This window comes from Heterodontus francisci, chromosome 7 (genome assembly GCF_036365525.1).
Source record: "Heterodontus francisci isolate sHetFra1 chromosome 7, sHetFra1.hap1, whole genome shotgun sequence".
Lineage (NCBI taxonomy): Eukaryota > Metazoa > Chordata > Chondrichthyes > Heterodontiformes > Heterodontidae > Heterodontus > Heterodontus francisci.
Window position 1 is genome coordinate 108,700,412 of NC_090377.1, and position 12,859 is coordinate 108,713,270.

At 43.5% G+C, this 12,859-nt stretch overlaps 1 protein-coding gene across 2 annotated transcripts in view; it reads right to left on the reverse strand.

Moving 5' to 3' along the window:
• Positions 1 to 2,479: 2,479 nt before the first annotated feature.
• The window catches only part of LOC137371764 (uncharacterized), a 28,514-nt gene continuing 18,134 nt past the window's right edge, over positions 2,480 to 12,859 (reverse strand). For both annotated transcript variants that reach the window (XM_068034618.1, XM_068034617.1), the window contains exons 5-6: positions 8,135 to 8,410; positions 2,480 to 2,832 (exon numbers count right to left, since the gene is read on the reverse strand). In XM_068034618.1, coding sequence (XP_067890719.1) covers positions 2,827 to 2,832; positions 8,135 to 8,410 — 282 coding nt within the window. In that variant the 3' untranslated portion in view covers positions 2,480 to 2,826. The remainder of the gene's footprint in view (positions 2,833 to 8,134; positions 8,411 to 12,859) is intronic.

Genomic DNA, 12,859 nt, shown 5'->3' on the forward strand with positions numbered 1-12,859 from the left:
ATTTAATACAGAGAAGTATGAGGTGATGCATTTTGATGGAAGGGATAGGGAGAGGCAATTTAGACTAAATGGCACACTTCTAATGAGTATACATGGATAGAGGTACCTGGGGGTTCATGTGCATTGATCTTTGAAAGACGAGGACATATTGAGAGAGTACCTAGCAAAGCATATGGGAACTTGAGCTTCATGATAGAGGTATTGAGTACAAAAGCAGGGAAGTTATGCTGAAACTTTATAAAGCTCTGGTTAGGTCACAACTAGAGTTGCATCCAGTTCTGGTCACTGCACTTTAGGAAGGATGTGAGGGTCCTTGAGTGAGTGCAGTAGGGATATACCAGAATAGTTACAGGGATGAGGGAATTTAGCTGCAAGGTTATGTCGGAGAAGCTGGTGTTGTTCTCCTTGGAGCAAAGGAGATTGAGGGGAGATTTGAACGAGGTATACAAGATTATGACGGGTTTAGATAAGGTAGTTAAAGAAAAACTGTTCCCGTTAACTGATGATACAAAGGCTAGAGGACACAGATTAAAGGTTTTGGCCAACAGATGCAGAGGGGATGTGAGGAAAGACTTTTTTATGCAGCAAGTGGTAATGATCTGGAACTCACTGCCTACGAGGGTGGTGGAAGTGAGGACGATGAATGATTTCAAAAGGAAATCGGTTGGGCACTTGAGGGAAATAAACTTGCAGGGCTACGGGGATACAGTGGGGGATTGGGAGTGATTGGATTGTTCTGCAGAGAACCGGCATGAACTCAATGGGCTGAACAGCCTCCTTCTGTGCCATAATTCTATGACCGAGAAGGGATCACCCATTTAAGACAGAGATGAGGAGAAATGTTTTCTCTCAGAGGGTCGTGAGTCTTTGGAACTCTTTTCCTCAAAAGGCGTTGGAAGCAGAGTCTTTGAATATTTTTAAGGTAGAGGTAAGTAGATTCTTGACAAGCAAGAGGGTGAAAGGTTATTGGGGGTAGGCGAGGATGTGGAGTTCAGGTTACAATCAGATCAGCCATGATCTTGTTGAATAGCAGAGCAGGCTCGAGGGGCCAAGTGTCCTTCTCCTCTTAATTCGTATGTTTGTATGGAAGGTCAGCGGTAGGTAGATGCAGTGCAAGATCCCATCTGCAGGTTCCCCTCCAAGCCACACACCATCCTGACTTGGAACTAGATCATCGTTCCTTCAGTGACACTGTCAAAATCCTGGAACTCCCTTCCAACACTCCCTGTGGGTGTACCTACACCATATGGACTGCAGGTCACCACCACCTTCTCAAGATCATTTAGAGATGGGCAATAAATTCTGGCCTTGCCAGCGATGCTCACATCCCAAGAATGAATTTTTTAAAATGCAAATTAATCTGTTCATTTAAAGTCTAAAATGGAGATAGATTTTGTTATCCAAAGCCATTAAAGGAGATGGAGCAAAGGTGGGTGTATGGAGTTAGGTCACAGATCAGCTGCGATCTCATTGAATAGTGGAACAAGCTCGAGAGTCTAAGTGGTCTATTCCTGCTCCTATGTTCCTATCAGTTTGTGCTAAATACACTGGTTCAGCTTCAGAGTTATTAGAAGTTAGCAAAGTGTGACATATTTATTATTTTCATGCTGTTTTTCTGCTGATATATCTTTCTGATCCTCTCCAGTTATGCTTTTAATAAATCTGATTCATAGCCTTGCATTCACAGTCTGAGTTGCTTGATTTTGGTGAATTGCGCACTCTTCACTAACTGTCTAAAGAAAAATGAAGCTGCATGTCAATTGCGGTGAGTTAGTTACAGTAATATAGGTCTCTGTTTGATCACTGGACAATGATACATTGACAGATATTTTGCACTAAAATCACACTCACTTCATAAGAAACAAGTGTATGTATATAGGTGTGATTTTTCGTGCCAAGCATGAGAAAAATATCAAACAACATCCTAAAACATTAACTCATACATCTGGGATGTATTAGCACCTGAGCCAGGAAGTGAGTTAGGGAAAATCCCAATTAAAAATCCTGAAGGATTATATGCAGAATGAATTGTTCTGACTGGAACATGACGCAAATTGGGCGTTGCCTGTTACACCAGAGCTTGAACCTATGGTCAGGCAATCAGCTAAACCTGGGCTCCAGACTTGGTAACTACTTTGGACTCCATGACATCTATATTTGCCTCTGGTGACCCAGTCTTTTACTTAATAGACTGGTATTCTGGGTTCTTTAGCTGCTGTGTGGGCTCTAGTTGGGATGGAGAAGGCCTCTGGGTATTGGTGAGAAAAGCTCTAAACAGATTCACATGATATTATCCTCATTCCTGGCTCTCACTGAAGCAATGAATTTCCTCATGAACATGGAACTGACTGAGAGCTGGAATTTGTGACAACTCACCACAAATTTTAATAACAACACATAAAGAAAGATATTCCTTTTTTATTGATCTGCTGTGTATTGTGGGAGCTCCATCATGCATGTAAAATCTCCCACTTGGTTAACAACTTGGGACTGTTACTTCTTGTTTTACAGAATTGAAAGAGTTCCAGTGATACAGAAATTAGAAAGCAATGTTCTGTTTATTAACCAGGTTCATAATGATGTCTGGTATGGAATATATCACATTGTTGATTTAGTTAAATTTAGATCACATCCCAGACATTGCTGAGCAGTGATAATATGATGAACACCAGGGTAGTTAGCTATAGTATGAAATACTAACAATTAAACAGTAAACTGCTGATAATCAAATGCTTTAAAATTAAACAGTTTAAGCCATGTGGAATTTTCTTCACGTTTATCATATTCCATTGCACTGATATCTCCATCCAATCTTCAGTTTTCTTATCAAATCTGTAATTTAATCAGCAAAATTAATTCAGTGGGACTTTCCAGTAGTTTCAGCTGAATATTAGTTAAACATTTTTCTAAGAGATCTTGGTGATTATTATTCAGTTAGTGAATGAGCTGAAGAGTCTCTTAGTGAAATAAATGTGCCCTTGATTTAACTACCCATGTAGAAAGGGGCTGATGTTTTCCTCGGGATATTCATGGTGCCACCATTAGGTTAATTGTTAATTCTGGAAGTATCATTCACAGTTACTGCAATAAAAGAGCACAAATACTTTTTAACTCTGCTCACACACAGCAGCTGTGGGAGGAAAGGAAATTTAAAAGAAATTACTTCACTCTCAAAGATTTCGTAAGTCCTCCAATATGTACAAATGCTGGTAACACTTCAGTGTACACAATGGCCCCAATATTTATAGGGATGGGTGGGGAGTGCGCTTGTTGAATTGAAACCCGGAAAAGTCATGGGCACAGAGGTCCGACCAAATTTAATGACAGAGACCTCATTATTGCATATACAATATAAAATAAAAACAGAAAGTGCTGGAAATATGCAGCAGATCTTGCAGCATCTGTGGAGAGAGAAGCAAAGTTCACGTTTCAGGTCTGTGGCCTTTCATCAGAACTGGCCTCCATCGCGAGACGATTCGAGTACAGGAGCAGGGATGTCTTGCTGCAATTATACAGGGCCTAGGTGAGGCCACACCTGGAATATTGTGTGCAGTTTTAGTCTCCTTATCTGAGGAAGGATGTTCTTACTATAGAAGGATTGCAGCGAAGGTTTACCAGACTGATTCCTGGGATGGTGGGACTTACGTATGAGGAGAGATTGAGTCGGTTAGGATTATATTTGCTGGAGTTCAGAAGAATGAGGGGAGATCCCAAAGAAGCCGATAAAATTCTAACAGGACTTGGTAGGGGAGCTGCAGGAAGGATGTTCCCGATGCTGGGAGAATCCAGAACCGGGGTCATATTCTAAGGATACAGGGTATACCATTCAGGACAGAGATGAGGAGAAATTACTTCACCCAGAGAGTGGTGAGCCTGTGGAATTTGCTACCACAGCAAGCAGTTGAGGTCAAAACATTGTTTGTTTTCAAGAAGGAGTTAGATATAGCTCTTGGGGCGAAAGGGGTCAAAGGATCTGGGGGGAAAGCGGGAACAGGTTACTGAGTTGGATGATCAGCCATGATCATAATGAATGCTGCAGCAGGCTCGAAGGGCCGAATGACCTACTCCGGCTCCTATTTTCTATGTTTCTATGTTTCTGGCAAAGGTTAGAAATGTAATCGGTTTTAAGCAAGTAAAGCAGGGGTGGGGGGGGGTGGTGGTGTGGGGTGGGCAAGAGAACAAAAGGGAAGGTGTGTGATAGGACAGAGGACAGGAGAGATTAACTGACAAGGAGGTCACGGGCAAAGGCAAAGTGAGTATGCTAATGATGTGGTGAAAGAAAGCATTAGTGCAGAGTGAGTGTTAATGACAGAATAATGAACAGCCCTAGCCAAAAGCACCAATATGAAAAACCCAGTTGAAGGCAGGCACATGGTAAAAAATTGATAAAACAAAATAAAATATTAATAAAAAGAGCCAGTCATGCTATGAAATTATTGAACTCATGTTCAGTCCGGAAGGCCGTAGATTGCCTAATCAGAAAATAATGTGCTGTTCCGCGAGCTTGCCTTGATGTTCACTGGAACACTGCAGCAGGCCAAAGACAGAAATGTGGGCATGAGAGCAGGGGGCGGTGTTGAAATGGCAAGCAACCGGAAGCTCGGGGTCATGCTTTCGAACTGAGTGGGCACCCAATCTGCGTTTGGTCTCCCCAGTGTAGAGGAGGCCACATTATGAGCAGCGAATACAGTATAGTAAATTGAAAGAAGTACAAGTAAATCATTACTTCACCTGAAAAGAGTGTTTGGGGCCTTGGATAGTGAGGAGAGAGGAGGTAAAAGGGCAGGTATTACACCTCCTGCCATTGCATGGGAAGGTGCAATGGGAAGGGGACGAGGTGTGGGAGGTAATGTAGGAGTGCACCAGGGTGTTGCGGAGGGAACGATCCCATGATCTCTTCAGAATGCTGACAGGGGAAGGGAGAGGAAGATGCGATTGGTGATGGCATCATGATGGAGGTAGCAGAAATGGCAGAGGATGATCCTTTGGGTGTGTAAGCTGGTGGAATGGATAGTAAGGACAAGGGGAACCCTGTCGCAGTTCGAGGAGGGAGGGGAAGGGGTGAGGGCAGAAGTGTGGGAAATGGGTCAGACACGGTCGAGGACCCTGTCAACCACAGTGGGGGGGAATCCTCAGTTGAGGAAAAAAGAAGACATATCAGAAATGCTGTTGGGGGAGATTGCATCATCAGAATAGATGCGTTGGAGATGGAGAAATTGGGAGAATGGAATGGAGTCCTTACAGGAAGCAGTGTGTGAGGAAGTGGATTTGAGGTAGCTGTGGGAGTAGGTGGGCTTATAATGAATATTAGTAGACAGCCTATCCCCAGAGATGGAGACAGAGAAGTCAAGGAAGGGAAGGGAAGTGTTGGAGATGGACCACGTAAAGGTGAGAGAAGGGTGAAAATTGGAAGCAAAGTTGATGACGTTTTCCAGTTTGGGGCGAGAGCCGGAAACAGCAACAATACAGTCATCACTGGACTGGAAAAAGAGTTAGGGGAGGAGGCCTGAATCAGACTGGAACAAGGAATGTTCGACATACTCCACAAAAAGACAGGCATAACTAGGACCCATGTGGGTACCCATAGCAACATCTTTTATTTGAAGGAAGTGAGTGGAGTTGAAGGAGAAGTTGTTCAATGTGAGCACAAGTTTAGCCAGGCAGAGGAGGGTGGTGGTGGATGGGGACTGGTTGGGCCTCTGTTCAAGGAGGAAGCAGAGAGCCTTCAGACTGGTGGGTGATGGAGATGTAGAGAGATTGGACATGCATAGTGAACAGGCAGCAGCTAGTGCCAGGAATCTGGAAATTGACAAAATGGCACAGGGCGTCCGAAGACTCACAGATGTAGATGGGAAGAGAGTGGACCAGGGGAGAAAAGGTAGAGTCAAGATAGGAAGAAATATTATGTTCATTATTGCTTTGTTTACTCAGTTTCCTGCCAGGCAGCCAGCACAGATTGGCCGGTTGGAAAGCCAGCCACAGAGGCAGGGAACTATCCCAGCAAGCAGGAGGGAGGGAGCACTGACAATCGGAACGGGAGGGGAAGGACCGGGGTGAGGGGGTGGGGTGCAATCATGGGTTTGGGGGTTGTGGGGGGAAATAGACCGATTGTGGAGAGATTTGCTTGATGTGCTGGGGGAAGCATTCCCGTTTCATTGGCCCACAAGCAATGCTGTTACCTGCTGGATCCAGCTGTTTCACAAACCCTGGGAACCCAGCCAGCCAGTGTTAAATTTAAATAGCTGCCGAATTCTTAGACCTTATTAAAATATTACAGTGACATACCCGCCTCTCCAGAGCCACAAACCTGCCACCATTAAACACGGCATGTTGGGGGTTGGGTTTCGGTAATTTGACAATTTAACCCCAGGCATCTCATGGGAGAGTTAACATTTCCCCCCAGTGATTTCTACAGCCTATATCTGCAGCAGAGAATTGAGTTATAATGAAAAACTAGAGAAACCTGGTCCAGAATTTTACACCCCTCTGCAGAATCAGGCTGGCGGTGGGTGCGGGGGGGGGAATCATAAAATTGAGTGGGACGCAGCGGGGGGCGGTGGTGGGGGGGGGGGGGTGCCATTCGTGACACCTTCCCACCCCCACAGCAAATTTATGGGTGGTGGTGGCAAGAAACAGCCTGCCCACCCCAGGCCAATCAAGGCCCTTATATGGCCAATTAACTCCACTACACAACACACCCAACCAACCCCCCTCCCCTTGCCTCACCAGGGCCCGGCCATTCGACCCCGGCGAGGCCCCACAAACTTACCTTTTTTCTGGGCGGCACCCCTCTTGCTGTTGAAGCTGGGTGCAGTCCTAGCAGTGGCCACCACTCCCAGTGGTGCAGCTGGGTCTGTGAGCTGTCAGCCTGCTAATTGACGGGCAGCTCTTGGAGGTGGGACTTCCTGCGTCAGAGGGATAGAACTCCTGTCCAAAGCCAATTAAAGGCCTGGGCCACGCAAAATCCTGGCGTGGCTCCCAGGCCTGGTGGAGGCGCTCGCCCCTGACTTTTTGGCCAATCTCCCGCCCAACGTAAAATTCCAGCTTTGGGCTTTTGAGCCTTGAGTTGAGGCATCTGAGAGGTGACCATATTGAGATGTAGAAGATAATAAATAGTATAGAAGATAACAAATTCATAATATTACTTAAAATAGAACCACCACAGTCAACCATATCAACATTTAAAAATAGGTTGCAAATGAAGCTGAAGGAAAAGGGGGTAGAAAAAAGAAAAAGTTCCATTTCATTGGCACATCTCACCACCTCAGAATGTCCCAAAGTGCTTTACAGCCAAAGAAGTACTTTTGAAGTGTTGTCACAGTTGCAACGTATGAAATGCAGCAGCCAATGTGGACACAAAATGCGCCCACTAGCAGCAATGTAATAATGACTAAATTATCTGTTTTTTTAACATAACATTGATTTCGGGATAAATATTGGTAGTGATACTGGAGATAACTCCCCTACTCTTCTTCATGGGATTCCTTGCATTCACTTGAGGGGTTAGACAGGGACTTGGTTTAACATTTCATCCAAAAGATGGCATCTCCAACACAATGCAGGAATCCATCAGTGTTGCTCTGCGCTGGCAATACAGATGTTTTTTTATTTGCTTGTGAGATGTGGGTGTCGCTGACTAGACCAGCATTTATTGTTCATCCCTCATTGCCCTTGACAATTGAGTGGCTTGCTAGGCCATTTCAGAGGGCATTTAAGAGTCAATCACATTTCTGTGGGTCTGGAGTTACATGTAGGCCAGACCAGGTAAGGATGGCAGATTTCTTTCCGTAAAGGACATTAGTGAACAAGATGGGTTTTTACAACAATCGACAGTGGTTTCATGGTCACCATTAGACTAGCTTTTAATTCCAGATTTATTTTCATGCTCAAGTCTCTGGAGTGGGACTATGAACTCACAAACTTCTGATTCAAGGGCGCGACTGCTCCCAACCGAGCCACAGCTGAGACCTATTAAAAGGATATGGGAACTAGGTGAACACATAAATATCAACACTTACGAACAGCCTATTTATGTACTGTGTAACTCTGAGACACAAAAATTGAATGAAAATAAGGAGAATTTATTCTTCAAAAAATAACAAATCTGGTGATACTTGCTAAATCTGTATTTTACCATTCCTAGTTTCTTCTGCGTTGCAAGTTTTATTTGTAGATTCCCTCTAGGGTTGCCCCTTCTTCTTTTCCATTTGGGTTTTCTTCCTACTGGATTGCGTTTCCCTTGTTTTGGGTTACGTTTTACTTTGCGGTCCTTTCCTCTTCTCCATATGGGATTTCTTCCTACTGAAATGTGTTTTTCTTGTTCTGGGTATTGTTTTCTTCCATTCCAACCATGTCCTTTTGAACCAAGTTTCGTCGTGCAATGTTGATTTCTTTCATGTTTGCAGTTTTTCTAAATCAAAGCACATTATTTATATTCTAGGCCAGAGAAAACATAATTTTCTTCATGTATGCAGTTTTTTAGAACAGAATGTTAATGTTAAATATCTGATGGATCCACGTCTATATAAACCAATCAGGTCGTACTTGCAGTTAAACCTGATAATCATCCATTCCTGGCTTTAGTATCGTGTCCTCAATAGACAGCTTTAAATTTGTCTCAGGTAGCGGTGTGGCAGCTTAGTTCAGTAATGCAGCTCCTTCCTTTGAGCCAAACAATCATGGGATTAATCCTGACTGCAGGAGATGAGCATATAATCTAGTTTAACATTTCAGTGTGGGTCTTCGATTGAGGTTATTTATAGATTAAGTGAATGGTCAAAACTGTAGCAAATGGATTTCAATGTAAGCAAATGTGAGGTCACCCACTTTGGGCCTAAAAAGAATGGAACAGGGCACTTTCTAAATGGTGAAAAGCTGAAAACAATGGAGGTCTGAAGAAACTTGGGGATCCAGGTGCATAGATCATTAAAATGTCATGAACAAGTACATAAAATAATCAAAAAGGCTAATGGAATTCTTGCCTTTATATCTGGAGGACTAGAATACCAGTGGGTAGAAGTCATGCTTCAACTATACAAAGTCCTGGGTAGACCACACTTGGAGTACTGTGAGCACTTGCTTAATAGGGCAATATTGACCTTGGAGGGAGTGCTGCGAAAATTTAACAGAATGACACCCAGACTCCAAAGATTAAATTACAAGGAGAGATTACACAAGTTAGGGTTGTATTCCCTGAATTTAGAAAGTAAAGGGGTGATTTGATCAATGTTTTCAAACTATGAAGGGGAACATATAGGGTAGATGGAGAGAAATTATTTCCGCTGGTTGGGGAATCTTGGACTAGTTTAAAAATTAGAGCCAGGCCTTTCAGGAGTGGAATTCGGAAACACTTCTACACGCGCAAAGGGTGATAGAAGTTCGGAATGCTCTTCCACAAAAGGCAACTGATGCTAAATCAATTGTGAATTTGAAATCCCAGATTGATAGATTATTGTTATTCAAAGGTATTAAGGGATGTGGGACAAAGGCAGGTATATGGAGTACGGGCGCAGATCAGCCATGATCCCATTGAATGTCAGGAAAGACTCCGGGGACTAAATGGTCTCCTACTGTTCCTATGTTCTTGTGTTTCTATGAGGGAGTGCTGTATGATTGGTGGTGCAAATCTTTAAATGAGATGTCAAACAGAGACCGTCTGCTCATGTAGGTGGCCATACAAGATCCCACAATGTTACCCGAAGAAGAGCAGGGGGCTCTCCTGGCCAACACCTACTCCCTCAACCAGCACCACCAAAAACAGATTGATTCATTTGCTATTTGTCGGGCCTCACTATGAGCAAGTTGCTTGCTGCATTTGCTAAAAGAAATACTGTGCATTGTGGGTTTAACCAGTCACATTCATTCGGTTTGAGAAGATATCAAGTGCTGTCATCAGTGATCTGATTATGGAGTCACTGTGCCAGCTTTGTGTAAGAATCCACCCTTATTCTCTCTGAGAAATGGGACCGAGATTTCCGAGGTCTCTCGGCGCTGCCAGGGCCTCATACGCAGCGAGCAGGGAATCACAAAATCATGGGTGCACTGCCTGCAATTATTGGTCCAATAACAAAAGAATTTATCAGGCAGTTAGAACATTGGAAAGAAATATATAAAGGGTCACAAAACAGAAGGATGCCTTTCAGGCCATCATGTTCCTCCTCTATGCAATAGAGCTATCCAGTCTAATCTGGAGCCAGGGTGTTAAATTTGAACAAAGTAAATTATAAAGGTATGAGGTGAAAATTGGTTGAGGTGGATTGGGAAAATACATTAAAAGGTATGACAGGACATAGGCAATGGATAGTCTTTCAAGAATTCTTACATAGTTTGTAGTAACTATATATTCCTTCAAGGCACAAAAACCCCAAAAGAAAAGGCAGTCAACTGTGGCTAACAAAGGAAGTTAAGGATTGTATAAGATTAAAAGAAAAGGCTTATGAGTTGCCAGAAATAGTAGTAAACCTGAGGATTCAGAGGATTTTAGAATACAGCAAAGGAGGACGAAGAAACTGATAAAGAAATAGAGAATAGGATATGAATGTAAACTAGCAAAAACATAAAAACGGGCTGTAAATGCCTCTCTAGATATGTAAAGAGGAAATGTTTGGCTAAGACAAATGTGGGTCCATTACAGGCAGAGTCAGGAGAATTTATAATGGAGAATAGAGAAATGGCAGGGAAGCTAAATGATTACTTTGGGTCTGTCTTCACTGAGGAAGATACAAGAAATCTCCCAGAAGTAGAGGTCCAAGGACCTACGGAGAATGAGGAATTGAAGGAAATTAGTATTAGTAAGAAGGTTGTATTGGAGAAATTAATGAGGCTGAAGGTCAATAAGTCCCTAGGATCTGATATTCTACATCCCAGAGTATTGAAAGAGGTAGCTATGGAGATAATGGATGCATTGGTGACCATCTTCCAAAATTCTATAGATGCTGGAATGGTACCTGCAGATTGGAAAACAGAGAGGAAGAATAAATGGTTCATTCTCACGTTGGCAGGTTGTGACTAGTGGGGTACCGCAAGGATCAGTACTTGGGCCCCAGCTGTTCACAATAAAGGCCTGCTCAGGTCGGAAAAAGAACCCGGCCCGAACCCAACTGAACCACAGCGGACCTGAGCCTGACCCGGCCCGTGTTCGTGCGATTTTGCCCTGAGCCAAAACCCCACCCGAGCCTGACCCCGACTCGACCTGACCCGAGCCCGACCCAACCATCCCTTTACTTACCTTCCTGACACCGAACCTGCAGGAAGCTTCAGTGCATGAGTGATGGCGTCATAGTGATGTCACTCGCTCACTGTGCAGGCTCAATTTCACCACGGACTCCCGGCTCAAGTAAGGTTTTTAATTTCAATACTTACCAGCAGAGCACTTATCGTGTCTGCCTGGCCCGACCCGAGCCGTGCCCAAAGCCTTTAGTTCACAATTTATATCAATGATTTGGATGTGGGGACCAAATGGAATTTTTCCAAGTTTGCGCATGACACAAAACTAGGTGGGAATGTATGTTTTGAGGAAGATGCAAAGCGGCTTCAAGGGAATTTGGACATGCTAAGTGAATGGGCAAGAACATCGTAAATGGAATAGAATGTGGAAAAATGTGAGGTTATCCCCTTTGGTAGGAAGAATAGATGTGCAGAGTGTTTCTTAAATGGTAAGAGATTAGAAAGTGTAGATGTACAAAGAGACCTGGGTGTCCTCGTTAATAAGTCACTGAAAGCTAACATGCAGGTGCAGCAAGCAATTATTGCAAGAGGATTTGAGTACAGGAGTAGCAAAGTCTTGTTTCAATTGTATAGAACCTTGGTTAGACCGCACCTGGAGTACTGTGTGCAGTTTTGGTCCCCTGACTTTAGGAAGGATATTATTGTCGTAGAGGGTGTGCAACGAAGATTCACCAGACTTGTTCCTGGGATAGCGGGACTGTCCTATGAAGACAGATTGGGGAAACTGGGCCTATATTCTCTAGAGTTTCGAAGAATGAGAGGTGATCTAACTGAAACCTACAAAATACTTAAATGGATAGACAGGGTAGATGCAGCTAAGATACCTCCCCTCGTTGGGGAGTCTAGAACCAGGGGACACAATTTCAAAATAAGGGGGAAGCAACTTAGGACTGAGATGAAGAGAAATTTTTTTACTCAGAGAGTTGTGAATCTTTGGAATTCTCTACCCCAGAGGGCTGTGGAAGCTCAGTCACTGAGTCTGTTTAAAGCAGAGATTGACAGATTTCTAAATACCAATGACATAAGGGGATATGGGGATAGTGGGGGGAAAATGCATTGAAGTGGAAGATCAGCCATGATCATATTGAATGGTGAGGTAGGCTCGACGGGATGAATAGCTGACTCCTGTTCCTATGCTCCTAAATCCCTAATCTCATTTTGCAGCTTTTATTCTGCAGCCAATAATTTTCTGGAAAGCTATCTATGGCATGCCCTGTCCTACCAGTGGCCAGGGGACTTAGATAGCTCCTCCTACTGTTTCCTCAAGGTGTGCTTTCCAAATGATTTTGTCCAGAATTTTCAAAAACAGTATAACTGACAAATTAAGTTGAAATTTATGTTGAATTTCCAATTCACAAGTTATGTTTGGATTCTCGAAGAATCTCATTAACATATGCCAGAATGTAAAAACCAGTGTCATAACAACCTAAAAACATAAAAATAGGAGCAAGAGTAGACCATATATCCCTCAAGCCTGCTGCGCCATTCATTACGATCATGGCAACTAAGAACATAGGAAATAGGAGCAGGAGTAGACCATTCAGCCCCTCAAGCCTGCTCTGTCATTCAACTAGATCATAACTGATCTTCTGTTTCAATTCCACTTTCCCACCTGTGTCCCATATCCCTTGAT